The sequence below is a fragment of the Nymphaea colorata genome, chromosome 7 (assembly GCF_008831285.2).
Source record: "Nymphaea colorata isolate Beijing-Zhang1983 chromosome 7, ASM883128v2, whole genome shotgun sequence".
In the NCBI taxonomy this organism is placed as follows: Eukaryota; Viridiplantae; Streptophyta; class Magnoliopsida; order Nymphaeales; family Nymphaeaceae; genus Nymphaea; species Nymphaea colorata.
In genome coordinates this window covers 3,363,097-3,384,856 of record NC_045144.1, presented here as the reverse complement: position 1 = coordinate 3,384,856, position 21,760 = coordinate 3,363,097, and the positions used below count along the sequence as shown (strand labels likewise).

Below are 21,760 nucleotides of genomic sequence, written 5' to 3'. Positions count from 1 at the left end.
CAATATTTTTCCTCTGAAACCTAGATTATGAAGTGTATCCAAACATGCCCTAAAATTTATTTATTCTCTAGCAAACCACGGATTTGAAAACATCGTCTTTATTGAATGACTGAAGAGAACTTAAAAAAAAAAATTATGTGATATTTGTTAAGTTACTTAAATATGTTAATGGGTTCATTCATTGTTGGTACTGCAGGTAGCTTTTATATTTATTTATTTGATATATTTCAATAATAAGTTTATATGATCTTAGAAAAGGTCAATTGTGAAAAAATTGCAACAGGTCATACCATTTTCTAATGTTGTCAAATTGTACCTTATGAACTCCGTTTCCAATAAAATGCTGACAAATATTGTTCTTTTTCTCAAAATTGTAGGCATTTCTAATTCATTTTCTCAAAATGAAAAATATTAACAAGCTAGCAGTAGCCGAGTCATATTAATCTGCAGACGCTTTGATTTGACAAGTGCTCAGTACGATGCTCATATTACTAAGGAGAACCAGGGATGTTAAAGGCCTAGAATCGAATCGGATGTAAGGAGAACCAAGGATGTTAATGGAATATAATCGAATCAGATGTACAATTTATGTTTTATCAATGTTCATGTATTTCAGGTTTTAATTCAAATTCAAATATATATGCAGAAAAGTCTATACTATATTTGATTCTGAATCCAAATTTTACTTTAAATTAACCGGCAAACTCGAATCTTACTTTTAAACCAACTCCAACCCACATTATAATATATTAAGAACATGGATATTGGATATATGATATTTTTTAAAATTAAATCCGAATTCAAATCTGACTAGATATTTACTTAAATCTGCATCCAATCATACGTCATTTTTTTAAGCTGAATTCAATTTGACTGCTTAATTGGATGTTAAATGTTTTTTCCACATCTGATTTTTTGTTAAGGAGTTCAGTGAGACGTCCAGTGTGAATAAATTATACATCCTTAGCTATCGGAACATATCTTTTCGATAATGGCATATGTGCCTAATAATGATATCTATTCCAATTTGTTGTTACAAGTTAGCAAAAAGATTACGAACTACTACTTGGAAAAGAAAGCTGAAACTTCACCCCTCCCCATGCCTCTGAGTCCAAGGCTACTCTAATTTGGTGTTTGAGGTTACAATCATCACACTTAACCTTGAAAATATAAGCAAAGGATGGTTCGAAAGACAACAAGCTCCCCAACAAATTATGTGATCCCTCCCTCAACTATCTTCACATTTTAGTAAGGAATAAAGCATTTGTGCATATAGTCCTTATCACAGCATGCAATTTTTTACGTATGATTTCCAATAAAGCTTTAGCTACATTGAATTTCTTTGTTGTTACTCTCTTTGTATTTTTCTTAACTTCAACTTTAAAGACGTGACTTGAAGGTACTTCCATGAGAGACCAAACTCAGCACTTGTTCCTTTGCCCCAAGAGTTTAGGACTGCATCGGGGCATTTGTGTGGGGACATTATCTCTTGACCTTAGTACCAGTTTGCACTCACGTTACCTAGGCAGTGATAGAGGCATGTGCAGGTACAATGTGAGAAATTGTCCATATGGACTCACAAAAAATACTTATTTTTATATTGATCCTTCAAAGCAATTTTTCTCATTTACATGTTGACGCTTCTAAAAAATTTAAAATTTATTGCTAGTGCCCCTTAACAAGAAATTTCTGGCTCCATCATACATAAGCCCCCATGAGTTGGTTGGTCCCTTTTCTTATATGATCAAAACTATTAAAACATGAGCAGATTCATCTTATAAGAAGATTAAAGTTACAGTAAGAGCTAGTATAACTGCCATGTAAGTTCAAAAAACCGACATCATATCCAAAATATCAGTAACAATGAGGCCATAAGCCAATGATATTCCGATCTAGGGTGCAAATGGTTTGGTTTTGGGTTTAAGCATGTTACCTTTCTAGCTATATTGAATCCAAATCTATCTCTAATGCTCATCATCTGTTTTGATTGCAGTATGTTCAAACTTTGTTCAAATGAGCTCATCATCCAGCATAGCTATGCAACGTTCTATTTCCATAGTTGAAAGTTTTTTGTTTGTAGTCCACATACCATAATGGGTTGTTTATTACCATTTGTGAGCAAATGGCTCTTTTCTTGAGTGTTTTCCTTGTGCAGGACTTGCTATTCATCATGTATTAATGGACTTGTAACATAATGAGAAAGAAGAAAACAGCTGGTGTGCTGGTTTGTACCGTAGATGTAGGTCCTAAGGACTGAACCATGTTAATCTTGTGTGTTTCCTCTTCTTTCGCAACTTCACAACTTGGTATGACAACAAAGGTTTTGCTTATTCTAGTGACGTTCATCAATCTCATCTTCCTCAATGTCATGATGAAAGGACCAAGCAATGAAACCCACAAACCATGTGGTAGAAAAAATTGTTGTGCAGGAGCAGTCAAGCCCTGCCAACAAAATCATGTTTGTTCTTCTCAATGGCAGCAACTATCTAGCTTAGTCCAATTCAACCTTATTGTATCTGAGTGGGAGAAACAAGTTCAACTATGTCAATGGAGATATTTGCAAGCCAGCAAAGACGGATCCCTCATACAAAGAATGAAGTTTATCAACCACTTGGTCATGACCTGATTAATCAATTCAATAGAGCCAAAGGATGCTTAGGGATTTTACTTCACCGAAACTGTAGAGCAAATATGCAAGAAGGCCAAGGTTCTTTATAGCGAAAACAACATTGATTGCATGTACCAACTGTCCAATAACTTTTGGGAACTCAAAAAACAAAATTAGTCATTCAGCGACCAACTTGGAGACCTCCAAGGTATGTAGGATGAATTAGATTTTATTATGAGTATGCCTAAAAACTTAGGACCAAAGAAAAAATGTATGAACAACAAAAATCTTTGAACTCCTTACCACTTTATTCCCCGAGTATAAAACTATTAGAAGCTAAATTTTAATGTCTGAAGAGTTGCCTTCTCTTGATGAAGAACACCTACGGCACCTGCACAAGGTGCTGACCAAGTTGCAGCACCACCAGCTGCAGGCGAGGCTGTCTAAATGCCAATTTGGGACTGACCAGCTATCATACCTGGGACATGTCGTTGGCCACAGACATGTGCAAATAGAGGAAGAGAAAATTGCTGTGGTAAGGGAATGGAGACAACCCTGCTTAAAAAGAATTGACGGCCTTCTTGGGCCTGGTGGGCTACTACAGAAAATTTGTGCGTGGATTTGAAATACTGGTCACACCTCTCACAGCCCTAACCAAGCAGGGACAGTTCAAGTGGAGCTCTGCATCAGAGCAGGCCTTCAGCGCCTTGAAACAGGCGATTACCACTGCCCCTATGCTTCATACGCCCGATTTCCAACAGCAATTTGTGGTGGAGTCAAATGCATCTGACCTCAGAATTGGCATTGCTGAGTCAGAAGGAGCACCTGATTGCATACTTCAGTAAGGCCATGGGAGTGTCCTTCAGTGCAAAATCAGCATATGAGAAGGAACTCATCGCCATAGTGTTAGGAGTCTTGAAATGGAGGCTTTACCTATTGGGGCGTAGATTCCTAGTGCTAACTACCACAACAGCCTGTGATTCTGTCTGCTGACAGCAGAACCTTACCCCAACATTGCAGAAATGGTTGCTGAAACTGATGGGATTTGAGTTTGAAGTGTGATACTGCAAGGGGAAGGAGAATGCGGCTGCTGATGCTCTCTTTAGAAGCTTGATGGTACAAAAAATAAACCGATGCTTTGTCGCAGGTGTAGACTGACCTATGGGATCAAATTTGCCAAGCCCAATGAGAGTTGACTTCAGTCCAGCGTATTAAATTGCAGCTACGAACCAGTTCATGGAGGAGCTATGGCTACTAGTGGAAACCGCCATATTTATATTACCAGGGGCGCATTTTTGTTCCACCCCAGTCCAATGTAGCATACGATCATGAGGCACTATCATGACACCTACGCATCAAGCCATGACAGCGCTGAGGGGACCTACAAGCGTATGCATTCAAGCTTTTACTAGTTGGGCACGAAGAAAATGATTAGAGATTTTATCAAGGGGTGTGATGTCTGCCAACGAGAAACCATGAAACCTACTGGCCTGCTATAGCCCCTGTCGATTCCAGAACGGATTTGGGAAGATATATCTATGGATGTTGTGGAAGGCTTACCTCCTCTCATGGTAAAACTGTGATTCTGGTTTTGGTTGACAAATTATCAAAGTATGCCCATTTCGTAGCTCTCTCCATCCCTACACAGCAAAGACGGTTGCCAAGGCATTCCAAGACAATGTTGGGAAGTTGCATGGAATGCCCGATCGATCACCAGCGACAGTGACCCCATGTTCTTGAGTTTCTTTTGGAAGGAATACTTCCAAATGTTGGGCACGAAGATATAATTAAGCACCGCCTACCATCCCCAAACGGATGGCCAAACTGAGGTCGTAAATCGCAGCTTGGAAGAAACATATCTGCGCTGTTAAATAGGACAACAACCCCAGCTATGTGGGCAGACTACCTCTCGTGGGCAGAATTGGCATACAACACACGGTGGCATTCATTAACCGGGATCTCACCATATGAAGCTGTCTACGGGAAGCCTCTGCCAGATCTTCACAGGTACCAACCAGGAACGGTCAGGGAGGAAGAAGTAGATCCAATTGAGGTGCAGGGATGCAGTGATAAAAGACCTCAAGAAACATTTGGCAGCTGCTCGAAACCATATGGTCTTGCAATACAATCGCAAGCATCGAGATTTTGCGGTTGATGAATGGGTCTACCTACGAAGGCCTCTGTAGAGGGTAGAATTTCACCTTCCATGATGATACAACAAGCTAGCCTCCCGCTATGTGGGACCTTATAGAATCCTAAGGTGAATAGGGCCTCTGGCTTATGAGCTCCAACTGCCTAAAGGGAGTTCCATCCATCTGGTGTTCCACGTTTCTAAGCTTAAGCCATGCCCTCAACAGATTGCGGAGCGGGAGGCACCCGAAGCACTTGTCATTAGTGCACCAACTTGCGCCCAACCTCATCGAAGGATAAGCACACTCACGTCCAATAATGGGGGCGATCGAGTTACTGAATGGTTGATAAAGTGGTCAGACTACCAAGACCTTCCAGCAACTTAGGAGGACGCAGAGGATCTCAAGAAAAGGTTTCTAGACTTTACACCCTGTGGACAAGGTGTTTCACTGGGAGGAAGAAATGTTAGGTTTAGCTTTTATTTAGCTTTTATTTCTTTTACTTGATGTTAACATAATTAGGAAGTCGAATAAGGGGGCTTCCTGGAGCAAAACACAACCCACCAGAAGCATAATTTACACTTTCTAACAGTTGTAAGTAGGGCTGCACACGAGCCGAGTCGAGCTGGGCACTCGGCTCATAGAGCTTGAGCTCGAACTCGACTTGAAATCGAGTCGAGCTCCCTGACACAAGGTCGAGCTCGACTCGATTGTCCAGAGTCAAGCTCGAACTCGACTCCCTTACTCGATTAACTCGTTTACATTCTACCCACCCACGAGTAACCACCCACGGGCACCAAGAGCAGGAGGGTGTGTACCTTAATGTTGATGTTGAAGAATCGGTGGCCGGTGGGGAAAAGTGAAGAGAGAGATGAGAAGCCAGTAAGTAATAAAAATGAGAAGGAGAAGAAGAAGAAAGAGGGAAGAAGAAGAAGAAGAAGAAAGAAGAAGAAGAAGAAGAAGAAAGAGAAGAGAGAGAACGCAGGGGATGAAGCGTGGAAGAAGAAGAAGAAGAAAGAGGGAGGAAGAAGAAGAAGAAGAAAGGGCAGAGAGAGAACGCAGGGGATGAAGCGTGGAAGAAGAAGAAGAAGAAGAAGAAAGAGCAGAGAGAGAATGAAGGGGATGAAGCGTGGAAGAAGAAGAAAGAGTGGAGAGAGAATGCACGGGATGAAATGAAACGTAAAACGAAAAAAATCAAAATAAGTATTGTTTTTGCTCGAGCCGAGTCGAGCTGGCTCGACTAAAAACGAGTCGAAAAATGAGTTCGAGCTCGGCTTGGTAAAAAAATGAGTCAAAAAAATGAGCTCGAGCTCGGCTCATTTATTGAAATAGTCGGCTCGAACTCGATTTCGAGTCGAGTTTTAAGGAGCCGAGCTCGAGTTGCTCGGCTCGTTGTTTTGTTGTAAGCTCGGAGATTATCATCAAGCAGAGAAATTAAGCATTACACAAAGCTAGGCTTCCGTGTGAGGGTGCGTGAGCGGAGGAGCCCTTGCTAGGTGAAGCTAACACACTACTAATCTATATCTGACCCACTTACATACAGTGTGTTGAATACTTGTTCATGTCTAAGAGTGTGCCACAGATGGGCTGCTCGGTTGTCAAACTCAAGTACAAGAACTCCAGTTAAGCTTCAGTTTTACAGCTTAAACTCAGTTCAATGAGATGGCTACTGATCTTAGCAAGAAACTTATCCTTTTTTTTAGGAAACATTACGAAGGACAGCGTCAGTAAAGGAGATTGAACACTGATGGGAGAGAAGAGACCACTACAGAAAATCTTTTGTGAAACATGTAGAGAACCATGATCAATGTGTTAATTTAATGAACTTGATAGAGATCAAATTAGCTTGCACAGGACACCACAATCACAATTTAAAACTTTGAGATTCAAGCATTAGCTCGAACCCCATTCGTTTGTGAAATAAGTTAACCTCAAGCCAAGTCAATAGGTTGACTCTTGTTGCCCACCCCCACCATTAAGTAGCCGCTAAAATAATTGCTGGATGAACAATATTAAATTTGTAGAAACTTTTTGTGAGGATCTATCACGACAGTTACCATTTAAAACAGAGACATTTAGTCTTAGAGAAAATCTAGAGTAAAATAATAACCGTATCAGCTTGAGTAACTTCTAGATTTTAGAGAAACAGGCGCATCAGAAACTAAGACGGATGCCATAGAGTGGCCATCACTTCCCATATGCAATAGGAAGGAAACAATCAATTTTTTCTAGAAAGTTCTACGAATAGTTCACAAGTTCATGTTTTGAATACAATGAATATTTCTTTTACTCTAAATGGAAAAGTATTAGTGGAAAAAATTATGTATATCAGGGAGCAAAAGAATCTCAACAGGACCCATTGAACCTGCATAAAATAGAAAACAAATAAACCTCCTTACAGAAAACAAATGAATGCAACAGAAGGAAGATACAAGATTCTAGAAATTGCCCAAGAAAATCTGATCCTGATATGCAAATAGCAATAGAAAACAAATGACACCGAAGCAAAATTAGTTCGTGTCCAAAAATACATCGCATAAACCAGTGACATATTCCATACCAGAATTTAGCCGCTCACATTACTGACACTTCTTAAAGCAATAATACTAAAAAAAAAATTGAGCAGGAGGCAGAAAATCCCAATAATACATCTTGGTTTTACGTGAAAGACCAAGCAATTTACATTTCTTAAGAAATGCTGTTAAATGTCACAATTTAGCCAAAAGAAAACATGAATGTTTTGCATTCAGTTTCAGTTGCTAAAAATGATTAAAGGAGGGCAGCGTTCACATTCCGTCATAGTATGATTATGCAAAATCCAAAAAAGTGAGTTCAGGTTATCATGGTAAAAAACCAAAGACAATGACCAAGTAAAACATTATTATTTTGCTATTACCCTTGTCCTATTTTTTTTGTGCGAAGTCTGCTTTATTCTTACGTATCATTTTCCTTCTTGTGCTGCACATAATCCATGTCGACACTGCTGAACACTGGTACTTTTGGTATTTTTGGTTAAGTAATTTATATTTTACGAAAATAAACAATAAACATGTGTATTTGTTTGCTTAAACTCACATCCTTGATAAAACACACACAATCATTGTCACAAAATACATGTCTTGTTTAAAAAAAAAACACCAAAAGAACATTAAAAACAAGTCATCCCAAGAAAAGGGGAAAAAAACACATTTGAAAAAAACACCAAAGAAAAAACACAAAAAAACACTTATTATTCGCCTTTTCTTTGTGTTTTTTTTGTTTTTTGTGTTTTTTAGCATTTTTTTTGACGTTTCATATTTTTTTAACTACTAAATTTTTATTTAAGTATTTTTCATATTTTACTTTTAGTTTTTAAAAATTTTAAAACTTGCCTAGATATGCTTGAGATTTTCAACTTTGTCGTATTATACCAAGAAAAACCTTGTTTTTCTTTTACACATTTCACATTTTAAGTTTTGTACGTTTTTCAATTACCAGATCTTTATTTTCACATTTTTATTTAGTTTTTTAACTTTTTTTAAAACTTGCCAAGATTTTCCTGAGATTTTCAACTTTTCCATACCCAAAAATGAAATTTGTCACAACATATATATATATATATATATATATATATATATATATATATATATATATATATATATATATATATATATATATATATATATATATATATACGTGGGTGTTCAATGCTGTTGTGTGTTAGATGTTATTGGATGGTTAAAATTTTAAAATTTATTATAAAAAATGTCATTAAATTGGTATTAGCCCCAGTTTATGATGCAGTGATTTAGAGTAGCTTTAGTGATGATTTATAGTCATTTCAGCCATGAATTTTAAAATTTTAATCATCTCGCAACTATCCACATACAGTAGCATTATATATATATATATATATATATAGCTGCAGTAGTTTACTACTCGCTGTTTTAAAGGAGAGAACTACTGTCGAGGTAGAAGGTCTACATGTTCAAATAAGATGTACAAGTTTAGGAGGCATGTTATGATAGCCATAATATTTTCATGAAATGATTGCTCTTATTGTATTTTCATCTTCCATTTTGAGAATATCTTTTAACTGCACACCACCCATAAGTTCCACAACAATTACGCAAAGAACTGGACTTGATATGCCGATTCAGAGAAACGAAAAAGAGTAAAGATCGAGAACTCTAAGTTCGCAGTTCACTTCTGCACTACAAACTCACGTTCATTATTATAAATTTTGGAACCATGGATTTATGAGACCAAAAGCTGGTGGCATTAATAGAGGTGTTGGGTACCTGCCAATCCTCTTCAAAAAGACAAAAGAAAAACAAAAAACATGGACAGTAACGGAAACGGCTAGAAACGAGAATAATAAGTATAAAAACGAAAAATGTACCTCAAGATAAGATGACGAGTCCAAGATACACAGATGCACATAGAAACGCAAAAGATATCAATCCCCTTCAAGAAAATCAATTTTAATTAAGTATTAGGAAAGCACAATAAGCAGGGTTTGCGTTCTAAAGTTGTGTCATGTGTGGTGATTTTGGCCAGAATATCTCACCAAATGACTCCCCATGCAACTCCATTGCATGGACACAAGCAATGAGCAGCAAATTGTTCAGCATCACTTGAGCGGATTCTACGCGATATCAAGTCATCATAGATATCTGCATAACATCAAGCAGAAATAAATGATGCAAGTCTTTCCATGCTATGTATTTTCAGCTTCCTTTTTGTTCCCAGAAAAGTAAACAAATACCATGAAGAATTAACATACCATAAACTGAAAACAAGCTGTTCATTACACCTGTTTAAGGATAACAACAATGTCACAAACATCGCATCACTGATAAATTCCAGTAAGATCCCTCTAGGAACTTGTTAGAGCCGTACCTATGAACAAAATGATGTAGCGAAGTGCATGGACTGATGTCTTTTCTTGCAAAAGCCATACTACAGCTATGAAAATAATGAATCCTGCTCATCGAAATGTAAATTATATCTAACAATTAAATAGAAAAATGGTGACATGAAAAATATATAAATGAACATAGTAAAATCATGTACCAATACAAAGTCCTCGAAGGAACCACTTGTTCAGGAGAGTCAACCAGCAGAGACATGCAGAAAGGGAAACCAAGTAAGGCAGAAATAAAGAGAAGTAACCATCATCAGTCATCACTACTTCTGGTATAGAATAGATTAACTGAAACCAATTGAAACCCTTGTCCTTTAAAATACTTACATTCTTAGCAACAAATAGTACAATAAACAAAGCAGCTAGAAAACATCCAGCAGCAATTCTTGCAGTGAGAAGGTTTGTGGATGATAATATGAAAACCATTCCCCAAAATGATGAACCAAGGTCTGCAACCAGTAATCAATAACCAATTGGATGTAAGTGCAGGATCATAAATACATGATGGAAATTCTACTAGAGCAGTTTGTACAAAGGAAAGAAAAACAACAATGTTTTCAAGAAGTCTTGTTCATGATTGCTTGAATAACAAGGACACAATTTTCAAAACTGCAATCTCTGAGATACCTAAAGAGCAGCACATGATCATCAGAACTAGAGACATATCATGGCTGTTCATGTGTAGGAGGAGGTTGTAAAATACCGTAGTTATGCTTCCAGTGGCACAATATGAAATCATGTCAAAACATGGAAAACCAGGCAACATGATGTGAACCTGACTTTGACCAGTGACTCATCAACCTTCGAGTCAAAAGCTGTTACCAGCACACAAATGTTTTTCCAATTATTAGATAAAGCCCTTTCTCCACTTGATCTTGGGAGAGTTAGGGGTTTCAAGATCCAGAGAGAGTAGTTGCCAATGGAATAAAAAATAAGCTAGTCTGATGCATATTTTGGTCAATGAGGTAGTAGAATATGTTTTGTCTATATGCAAATTCATGACATCTATATGACACAGAAATCTTCATGTTAAGCAGCAATCGTATTGCTACTGACAAGCTTATCATTTCCTGCACCTTCAAAATCTGAGGAAGGCCATCCAGCTAAGAGAAAGCTTGAAAAAGCAGACTCCTATGTCTAAATCTCTCCCCTTTCAAGTAAAGTCCTGAGGAGATGGTCAAGCGCCATCCACCTGAGAGAAACCATGATAAAGCGACCCGCCATATCTCCATGTCTTTATTCAAGATGTGTACCCTCTCTCCCCAAAAACCCTATAAGCCAATCCTTGTAGGGTTCTATACCAAATTATATCAACTCAAAGTCAACAAATATCATTCCTAAACGTACCCCATAAGCAGCTCATATATACATATACATACATACATATTATATATATATATATGTACACACATATGTGTGTGTATATATATATATATATATATATATATATAATATGTATGCAAATGATTTTATCTACCAATGAATGACTCTACTGGCTACTGGTTCAAAAAGGAAGCCTTTAAAGACCAATCACTTCTAAACATTTACGATATTCTAGAGTTTGGAAATTGATGTCATGGATATATATTATTCTCTTGCTTGGTAAATGAAGGCCACCAGTTTAACAGTGAACACATTTATCGCAAACATCACAGACTTTTCAGAAAATACATAAGAAAGGAAATATAAAAGAAAAGAAAAACAAGGAACGATTGCGACCTTTTGAAAAAAAAATGTCAAAATGAAATATTAAGTTTTTGTTTTTATGGATATTTTCCTTTTTCAGAAAAAATAATCTCTTTAAATTTTTTCATGGTTTCATTAATTCGTTTAATACTTTTATAGCTTCAGACATTGATTAATGCAAGTAAAAAATTTAGCAGAAAACCCAATGTTTAATAAATTTTCTACTATTTTTCATATTTTAAATTTTTTGGAATTCTCAATATTTTCCTGAGAAAAACAATCTTTCCATTTAATACCTAACAAAATCCTCACCGACAAGAACCTGTGAAAGACACCTGACATATATGTCGGAACTCATACACTCATTTCTTCGTGCTCAAAAAGTTCTTGAATCTGCCGCAGTGTGCAGATTTCCATGACCACCTTTATTTAATGGCTAGTACACTAACTAAGGTAAAAGCTTTAGATAGCATGCATAATTCTTCTATACAATATGATTTAGTAAGAGCAACAATAGTTAAGTATATTCAAAAAATGGACATTACATCCAGCTGGCAAGATTATCCAGTATATCCCGCCACGTGTTTCTGTCACTCCACCCTCATTCTCATCGACCTTCATACCCAACACCTGTACAAGAACTTATTACAACTCAAGGGGGAATTTTTTATAAAATCTAAACTTCACAGGACATATTCCAAATATGATCTAATTAAAAAGCCCTGATTTAGCCAAAGTAAAATCATCTAATGATGCATTAAATAATCTTGCCGAAATTTAGCTAACCTTGCATTTGCTGCAGAAAACATCAAGATTAGCTTGAACAAAATTCAACCAATAGGAATTCATTTAAACGAAACTAATGTGTTTTCAAATTAAAATTTTGGTTCCATTGTTTGACTTGTGTATCACCAGATGAGCTGCTAAGAAAGATGTGCAGTTTCAACGCACCAGTAGAATCATGAATATACAACCTATTTTCAATGCACACAGTAGAATCATGAATACATAACCTAGTTTTTTTCTCTTGAAAAGGATGATAATTGATGTATGTTCCTGCACATGCTGAAATGAAGGGGAAATTGCTCCTCATGACATCTAGCAATGCATGTTCATGGGTTTCTTACTCGGATTACTCCAAAGTTTATTATAGTGTCTAGATTGTCACTTTTCACCAATGTCTTGTATGATAAATGTCAGTGTAGAAACATGCAACACACGAAAGAAGAAGAGGGGAACACACGATATACGTGGAAAAACCTCAGAAAGAGGAAAAAACCACGGGAAGCTCTAACCTAGGTGCACACCGCAACCCTAGGAGAGAGAAAATTATTTTCACTTAATCACACAATTACACTTAAGTGAAGATTATATAGGAGGGAGAGAAGAATGCCGCCTAGGGTACCGAGCCGGCCTCGGTACCCGTGCCCCATGGGACCGGGTCCAGAAATGGACCCGGTTCCCCATTACATCTATTTTAACACTCCCCCTCAAGCTTGGCATACATGTCAAACATGCCAAGCTTGCTAACATTTTTCTCAAATTAAGATGTACATAAAGACTTAGTTAAAACATCAGCAACTTGATCTTCAGACTTCATGTAGGGCAGGATCAACTCCTTAGAATCTATGCGTTCCCGTATGAAATGGCGATCGATCTCCACATGTTTGGTTCTGTCGTGCAAGACTGGATTGTTTGCCAAGTTAATAGCCGACTTGTTGTCACAATACATCCTCATCTTCTCTTCCATTTTCACCCCAATATCTGCTAACAGAATTTTGAGCCATAACATTTCTGTAACCCCCATGGCAACCGCCCTGTATTCAGCCTCAGCACTGGACCTGGAACAAACTTCTTGTCTTTTACTTCTCCATACCACCAGGTTACCTCCAAGAAAGATGCAGTATCCTGTGGTAGACCTTCTAGTATCTGTGCAACCTGCCCAGTCGGCGTCAGAGTATCCTTCAATACTGAGTTGACTTTGTCGAGTATAGAGCAGTCCTTTCCCTGGGTCATTCTTTAGGTATCTCAATACTCTTTCAGCACTTTTCCAATGACAATCAGTAGGGGCATGCATAAACTGACTTAACACACCCACAGCATACGTAATGTCCGGGCGAGTAAGGGTGAGATAAATGAGTTTACCAACCAGCCGCTGATACCTCCATTTTCCTTCCTCATCCAAGATCGTCCCAGTTTTGATACTTATCCTTGTGCCAGACTCCATTGGAGTAAGAAAGGGCCTGCATCCCAGTTTACCTGTCTCTTTTAGAAGGTCCAAAGTGTATTTCCTTTGGCTCATAACAAGACCAGTCTCAGATCTAGCAATCTCAATTCCCAAAAAATACCTCAGTTTACCCAAATCTTTGAGGTCAAATTCAGCACCTAACGTTTCTTTCATCTTCCTTTTTTCTTCTTCGTCATCACCTGTGACAATCATATCATCAACATATACTAGTAGGAGGCTCACCAGACCATTTCTCTGCTTGATGAAGAGGGTGTGATCACCATTTCCCTGTTTATATCCATTAGTCTTCATCACAACCCTTAGTCTTTCAAACCACGCTCTAGGGGACTGCTTGAGGCCATACAATGCTTTCTTGAGATAACAACACTTTCCTTTCTGCGCATATCCAGGCGGCATGCTCATATAGACTTCTTCCTCAAGGTGCCCATTCAAAAAGGCGTTCTTGACATCAAGTTGGTCCATGCTCCACTTCTTTTGTACTGCCAGAGCTAAGATGACCCTTACTGTCTTCAGTTTAGCAACGGGAGCGAACGTCTCAAGATAGTCAATCCCATATTTCTGGCTAAACCCCTTTGCAACAAGACGAGCTTTATAGCGTTCTACAGTGCCATCAGGTTTGTACTTCACAGTAAACACCCACTTGGAACCAACTAAGTGAGTTCCATTAAGAATATCAACAACCTCCCACGTATTGTTCTTTGCCAGGGCGTCCATCTCCTCTGTCATGGCCTGTAGCCATTTGGGATCCTCCCTGGCATCCTCCACTGACCTGGGAATAACAGCCATAGATAAAGAGGTAATAAAGCACTTGTAGTCTTTACTGAGTTTAGCATACGAGACAAATCTCTGAATAGGGTGAGAAGTACATGACCTGGTGCCTTTGCGTAGGGCTATGGGAAGATCTTCATTCATTGGACTTGGATCATCCGGGGAGCTCACAAGATCGGGATTGGTAACATCAACAACCTCCATCACATCATTCTTCTTCCTGGTGTATACCTGACCAAACAAATGATCACGGGACTGTTCTTCCACAGGGCCCCCTTCCATCTGACTGTCTCTGTCCTCACTGACTGTGTCATCCACACTCACACTCGGAGAACTAGCCGTGTAATCCAAGAAATCTGTGAACTGAATCAACTGATGCGAAGAATACTCGTCCACTCTCTCACCTAAACACTCCCCCTGACGAGGATTCGCAGGAAAGTATGCCTCGTGTTCATGAAAGGTAACATCCCGGGAGACATAGACTCTGGAAGTGCTAGGGTCAACACACTTGTATCCCTTCTGAGTGGAGGAATACCCCAAAAAGACCGCTTTGATGGACCGAGGATCAAGTTTCTTGAGAGTGGGACTATGATCATGGACAAAGCAAATACACCCAAACACCCGAGGGGTCAAAGGCCAGGGACTCTGATTAGGCCACAAAACAGAATAAGGGGAATGTCCATTCAACACACGAGTAGGCATACGGTTAATGAGATGAGCACTAGTGAGAAGTGCATCACCCCAATACTGCTTAGGGACATGACGTTGAAACATAAGGGCCCGGGTGACATTTAACAAATGACGGTTCTTCCTTTCAGCCACGCCATTCTGAGGAGGTGTGTAGCTACAGGATGTTTCATGTATAATACCTTTGCTTCGCAAGAAGTCATCAAGGGATAAGGAGACATACTCTCGAGCATTGTCAGTACGAAGGGTCTGAACAGGGGTTTGGAATTGAGTTTCAACAAATGCAACGAAGTTTTTGACAATGCCGGGAACCTCACTACGTTCTTTCAACAAGTACACGAACGTACAACGAGAGTAGTCATCGATAAGAGTCATGAAATAACGAAAACCACGACCGGTGGGCACTCCCGAAGGACCCCAAACATCAGAGTGAACCAAAGCAAAAGGACGGCTGGTTTTATTGAACGAAATAGGGTACGAGGCCCTAACATGCTTAGACAACTGACACACTTCACAGGCGAAGGTGTCCAAAGAAACAGACCGAAACATCTTAGGAAACAATTGTTTAATCAACTGAAAAGGAAGATGACCAAGTCTCTCGTGCCAGCGCATAATAGCGGATCTGTCCTCCACGTCAGATAACTGTCCACTGGTGGCTGAAATCAAAGCAGAGGCAACCTGTACTGGCATTCTGTAGAGACCATCAATAGCCGAACCAATCCCAATCTTCTGCCTCGTCCCCAAGTCCTGCAGTACACAACGATCAGCAGAAAATATTAGATTACAGTTTAGCTCTTTGGTAATACTGCTGACAGATAACAAATTCACGGGAATATTAGGAACATGCAGGGCATTATGAAGACAATATTTGTTCAGTAATGAGAAACTCCCTTTTCCAACCACAGAAATAGAAGAACCATCAGCCATAGAAACACGCTGCTGCCCAGAAGTCAACTTGTATTCTTGAAACATCTTAGGGTCCCCGGTCATATGATGAGTAGCCCCACTGTCAACAATCCAATCACCAGGAGAGTAATTACCTTGATCACTTGTAGCAACAAGAGCCTGAGCTAATTTAACTCCATCAGACGTAGATGTGTCCTCTGACGTAGTAGAAAGGCGACTGATGTAAGCTTGTAGTTCCTTGATTTGATCAGGGGAAAGCCTCGATTTTTCACCACTTGAAGAACCACTCTGAGTTGAGTCCTGCACAAGAGGACCTCGCCGACTAGACGGAGGGCGACCACGAACAAGTCTCTTCTCAGGGTGAAGATCCCAACAAAAGTCAACAGAATGTCCTGATTTGTGACAATGTGTACATCGCCTAACAGGGCGTGGTCCAGACACAGAAGAACGGCTAACAAAGGCCGAGGGACCAGTCCCGTGACTAGGGTCAATTTGCATCACTTGACGCCTTTGTTCCTCTGATTCCACTCTGGCATAAACATCTTCTATTCCAGGAATCTCATCACAGTTGAGAATTTGACTCCGAATGGATTCAAACTCATCACGCAAGCCTCCAAGGAAGAGGAACGTCCGATCCATCCATTCCTTTTCCCAGTACCGAGCATGATCAGAACCACAGTCCCAGTTATCATTCACATGATAATCAAGTTCCTCCCACTTAGTTTTCAGGGCTGCATAGAAGGAGGCAACAGACAGGTCACCCTGTTTCAGAGAATAGATACTGCGTTTAATCTGATACGTACGCAGAACCCGTTTCTTGCGACCATACATCCGTGCAAGCACTGTCCACATATCAAACGAAGTAGGCTTTCGCAGAATAAGAGGCTGAATATCAGCAGACACAGAGCTGATGATCCATACCTTAACCTGACTGTCTTCCAACACCCACGTTGCCCATTGAGGATCAGTTTTGCTGGGCGCCGGTTTGTCGCCTGTGATATAGGAAAGACGACCACGGCTCGTTATCCCAATCTCGAGAGCAGCAGACCAAGAAAGATAATTGTCTTTAGTCAGACGAATGGGCGTGACCTGAACCGGCAAGATCTCGCTCTTGGGAGCGCTGCCCGCGTCAAAGGCCATATCACTTTTAGGTGCAAGCTCTTCCGCCATCACAAGCAGTCAAGGCAGACACAACCCCAGGCAGCAACAAGACAGCACGGCGGCGGCTGAAACACCAGCACCACACGGAACCTTAGGTGTCGGCGACGGTGCTGGATCGCCCGACGGCGGCGACGCAGAGGTGTGACGGCGCTGGACACCCACGGCAGCGGAAATCACAAGCGGCAACAGGCGGCGGCGCTGGATCGTCTGAAGGCGGCGGCGCAGAAGATCCCAATGGTGGCGGCGCGGGAAACCCTAACGGCGCAGGCGGCTGCGGTGCAAGGGCGACTACGAAAATACGAGACGAAGTCGAACGATCTCACGGCTCTGATACCATGTAGAAACATGCAACACACGAAAGAAGAAGAGGGGAACACACGATATACGTGGAAAAACCTCAGAAAGAGGAAAAAACCACGGGAAGCTCTAACCTAGGTGCACACCGCAACCCTAGGAGAGAGAAAATTATTTTCACTTAATCACACAATTACACTTAAGTGAAGATTATATAGGAGGGAGAGAAGAATGCTGCCTAGGGTACCGAGCCGGCCTCGGTACCCGTGCCCCAAGGGACCGGGTCCAGAAATGGACCCGGTTCCCCATTACATCTATTTTAACAGTCAGTAATTTCTTTTCTTATGGGATTCTAAAATAACGTAGACAGTTCATAGATATCTAGTAAAGTAGAAATCGACCATGCAGAAATAGCTCAGAAGTTAAAACCTAGCTTTGAGTGGTTCAAACTTCAAAGTTCAAACTATTGAAAACATGATATGCTATCTATCATCAATACCTCAACAAACTACTGAGCTTCTTGCAGTGTAACATACATAATAGATCATAAAATGACATTCAAAACTCCCTTAGGCCAACACGCAGTCAAAAGTATGTTTTCAATGTTTCTTGAACAGATTGATATGCCCATTATGGTTTTATTACCTGGTATGTGACCCCAATACAAATTCAAAAGATAAAACAGTTAAATGCCAATGAGAGTCTACCTAGGCTATAACAGAAAGGAAGGATTACTAGATAACTAAAGTAGAGTTTAAAGTAGAAATTCAGAATAAGGTGGACTGAAGAGGTCAAGAAAAGGGCCATCTTACCTCACCGCAAGTGAGCTTACAAGCAATTGCATGACTTGCTTCATGAAGAAACACAGTAATAAGCTTGAAAGGTTTCAGTAGAAAGGTCCTCCAAAGCTGCAGATGCACAGAAAGCTACATGTAAAAGCTTTTATCTCTTAGCTGATCAAAATATGCAGTTGTATTGAACCTGATAACCCCATGTTTCTCCAGAAAAATTGCTCTCCCTTTCAGATGCATATAGCTGCCTACAGAGTGTTCATGAGCTGCGTTCAAGACGCATTGGCCCAGCACAAGCTTAACTGGAGCCCTAAAGGATCCAGTTCAAGTTCAGCTCAAGGTCAAGTCGAGCTCAAGTTCAGCGACTCAAGCTCAGCCCAACTCAACCTGCTCAAGCTCGGCTCAGCTAAGCTTGAGTTTGGTTGAACGAAGCATTAAAAAACTTCTTTATTGTAGAATGCAACGGCAACATGCAGATTTGAATTTTGAAGTGTAAGAACTTCTTTTACAAAGGCAAATAGGATGCGCAGTGCACCAAAAGAGCTGTTTGTGTTAATACTGAGAAAAATATACTGACATAGTATATCTAGATTTTAGACGAGATTTGCTGTAACCCAAAGGAGCCGAGCTTGACCAGGTCAAGCTTGACTAACTAATTAAAAAAATGACTTTGGCTTTTTCTTCAAATCGATTCATTTAGTAAATGAGTTCCCTTAGGTACCTATAAGTAAAGGTAGAACATACAGGCACATGAAATAATAGAATCTGACAGTTGTTGGAACTTTTACCTGACAATCATTGGAACTGCATAAAGCTATTTGAAGAACCTAGTCTGGTATCCATGCCAGGCCAGAGAACACAGTCCATTGCCTACCCTCAACCATTCCTAGGCTGAGTTACAGAAAGAAGGCGATGTCATTCATGCTTACTCTCTCGTCATTAGAGCACTGACCAAGTCCAATTCCAAAGCCATGTCACATAAAAGAAGGCTATGCCGAGCATGTTCTTCCTGGTCTTTAATGATCAAGAATATTGGTTGGAGATCACAATTGTGATTCTAATTTGAAATCCATTTCAAATAGACAGTGCAGATTGCTCTCCTGCCTGTTAAAAGACTGCAAGCCAAATTGTAGTTTTCACAAAAGCAATCACGTTTCCGAACCCCCTATTCAGGGTTTAACTCTGAAATAGGAGACATTTTTCTTACACGACTGACACTGGTAAGAGTATAATCTGCACGATATTCTCAACAACATTTAGATATTTAACTTTTCACTCTTTCAATTCTGCAGTTAGTCCATATTTTCCCCAAGATAGACACGCCTTAGGTATGGAAATTTTAACCCCCTTCAACTAGAATATCTCCAGTCGATCCACCTAATCTAGTTAAAAGTCTCCTCGTAATGGAAGGAGAAACTTTGTTACTGAAAGTCCTTGAACATATATCGGTATATAACAAATGACTAGGACAACTTTAAAGGAGACAATAACATAGAGTAGTTGTGTATCGCATCGACACCAGTATCAGAGTATCATTGATGCAGAGAATAAAGCAGCCAATTGTGGCAAGGAGGAATAATAGAAAATCCAGAAGTTTAGTTTTCTTGACTAAGCGGCCAAATTGGCAAGAAAAGTGTGGTGATCTGGGAAATTCCTCATGAAACCTCATCCACAACCATAAATCCTTCCCAAAATCCACCGATAGCAAAACTTAAGTAGTCCACTAAAACAACTGCCGCAAGAACGTTGATCCAAATTCAGATAAATAAACAAAATCAACGAATTTCCAGAAAATGTAGACGCTAAATTCAATTGAATAAGTGAGAATTCTTCAAAAGAAAAAGACAGAGACAAGTAGAAAGGAAAGAAATGAGGCGTACTGCGAGGATAACGACGGCATATATGCAAATGGTGATCAAGAAAGCCTTCTGATCCTGTTGGCAGCAGCCCTTGAGTTCCCAGTTAGCCATCTCCGCGCCAAAAGATCATCAAACTACCTCGGATCCTTCGGCTGGAGGGGTCTTCCTCCTCGCTCAGAAATGGGGAGAAGCGGGAAACTTGCGACTTTCTTCAGCCAAACTATAAACAGGATACCCACACACTCGCACAAAGAGAGAGAGAGAGAGAGAGAGAGAGAGAGAGAGAGAGAGAGAGAGAGGGGGGGGGAGGGGAATTTCACTCCTATCTCGTCTCAAGAGAAGGCGCGGTTGTTGGCGTCTCCCCCCATCTTACTTCTCTTTCGCTTTCTTGCTGTGTCGGGATCCAGTAATATGAGAGAGAGAGGTTCGAATTTTCAAAAGAGAAATAGAAAAGAGAGGGGCGGGGTGGACCAATAGAAATGGTTCGAATCAGACCCGACCCAAAGTGCCATCCTCTCTCGGGCCGCATAAGTTTGATCCGTTCAAACCCAACAAAATCCTGCAAGCTTACGCAAGTTAGACTCCCATCGATTTGGATTCGGTTCCGTACTGCCTGTGCTTTTAGATCCGAACTTAACGGTGTAGAACGTTACGTCACTGGGCGAAGATTTGGATCCAAGAGACTCAGGAATTTCCGAGAAAATGAAAAAACCCAAACCCTCAAAGCCGTTCGCCAGTGATTATTTGCTGTGGGTATCTGACCCAAAACCGTTGACATCCGTAGACCCGATCTGGGTTGAAGAGATCCAGACCCATATCCACTTGAACCATAAGAGACCAACGTCATCAGATTAACGGACCCTTTCGGACAATTAAGTTTCGAAAATCGTGTACTCCCGGTAACGGTAAACTTCGACATTTTTTATGTGCCTAAACGGCCCTCGCAGCGGTTCTTCACATTAGATCTACAATTTAGGCATCGGCTGGGTCCAATGAAATTTAAGTTTGGACTCGGTTGGTTTGGTTCAGCTAAATTAAAAAAATAAATTTTAAATATTAAATAATTTTTTAATATAAAAAAAATTAATAATAATATATATATTATTAATAAAATAAAAATATTATTAAATAACTTACCAAACCGACCCAGTATTTTTTGGGTTCAATAAAACCACGTACCCAATACCCGTCGGGTACTCTGACCCGATACCCACACCTAGTCTACATTAACATCACTACCCACATTTTAGGTTTCGTTACTCTAATTTTAGACTGAAAAGATTTATTTAATATGATGTCCACTTTTAAGTCTTGTCTTCAGTCCGTTTCAACACTTGAAACTCAAGCCCTAGCCTAGCTGGACACTTAAAATTGGAACCCAAGCCTAGCCCATTAAATTTAAAAAATATGTATTTTTAATATAAAATAATATGTAAATATAATTAATCTTAATAAAGTATTATAATTATATATAAAAATCAATAAAATATATATTAAAAAATTTATCAAATGGAACCAAGCTTAATCAGGCCCCACCTGGGGATAATGTATTGGGTCGGTCTGGTGTGGCGTCGGGCCGGGTACTAAGTACCCATCCAATACTCAACCCAATGCGCAGCCTTACCCATTTCAAGTTCAAAGGAAACGATAGATTTTAAATTTATGGTTATGTCTCAAATTGATGGGTTTTCACATGGAAGAACAATGACTAGGACTC

General features: G+C 39.8%; 1 protein-coding gene across 2 annotated transcripts; it reads right to left on the bottom strand.

Annotated features, from left to right (window-relative positions):
* Positions 1 to 6,913: 6,913 nt before the first annotated feature.
* On the bottom strand, positions 6,914 to 20,436 carry LOC116258147 (uncharacterized). 2 transcript variants are annotated; one of them, XM_031635290.2, is made up of 11 exons: positions 20,065 to 20,436; positions 18,973 to 19,075; positions 18,206 to 18,301; positions 11,875 to 11,959; positions 9,971 to 10,092; positions 9,793 to 9,817; positions 9,619 to 9,702; positions 9,503 to 9,532; positions 9,287 to 9,392; positions 9,119 to 9,183; positions 6,914 to 7,102 (listed from the first exon to the last, which is right to left on the bottom strand). In XM_031635290.2, the coding sequence occupies exons 4-10, from the start codon at positions 11,948 to 11,950 to the stop codon at positions 9,120 to 9,122; spliced, it is 507 nt and encodes a 168-aa protein (XP_031491150.1). In that variant the 5' UTR covers positions 11,951 to 11,959; positions 18,206 to 18,301; positions 18,973 to 19,075; positions 20,065 to 20,436; the 3' UTR covers positions 6,914 to 7,102; position 9,119. The 2 variants fall into 2 exon arrangements, with proteins under 2 accessions (XP_031491150.1, XP_031491149.1); XM_031635289.2 differs by lacking the exon at positions 18,973 to 19,075.
* Positions 20,437 to 21,760: the final 1,324 nt, after the last annotated feature.

What these genes read in the sequence shown, in the direction of transcription:
- LOC116258147 (XM_031635289.2), bottom strand. Translation starts at nt 20,154, where the DNA reads ATGGCTAACTGGGAACTCAAGGGCTGCTGCCAACAGGATCAGAAGGCT. An exon ending in TACTATTTGTTGCTAAGAAT is followed by an intron (nt 9,818 to 9,970) that starts GTAAGTATTTTA and finishes CTCCTGAACAAG; the next exon opens with TGGTTCCTTCGAGGACTTTG. An exon ending in CCTTCGAGGACTTTGTATTG is followed by an intron (nt 9,703 to 9,792) that starts GTACATGATTTT and finishes TTCGATGAGCAG; the next exon opens with GATTCATTATTTTCATAGCT.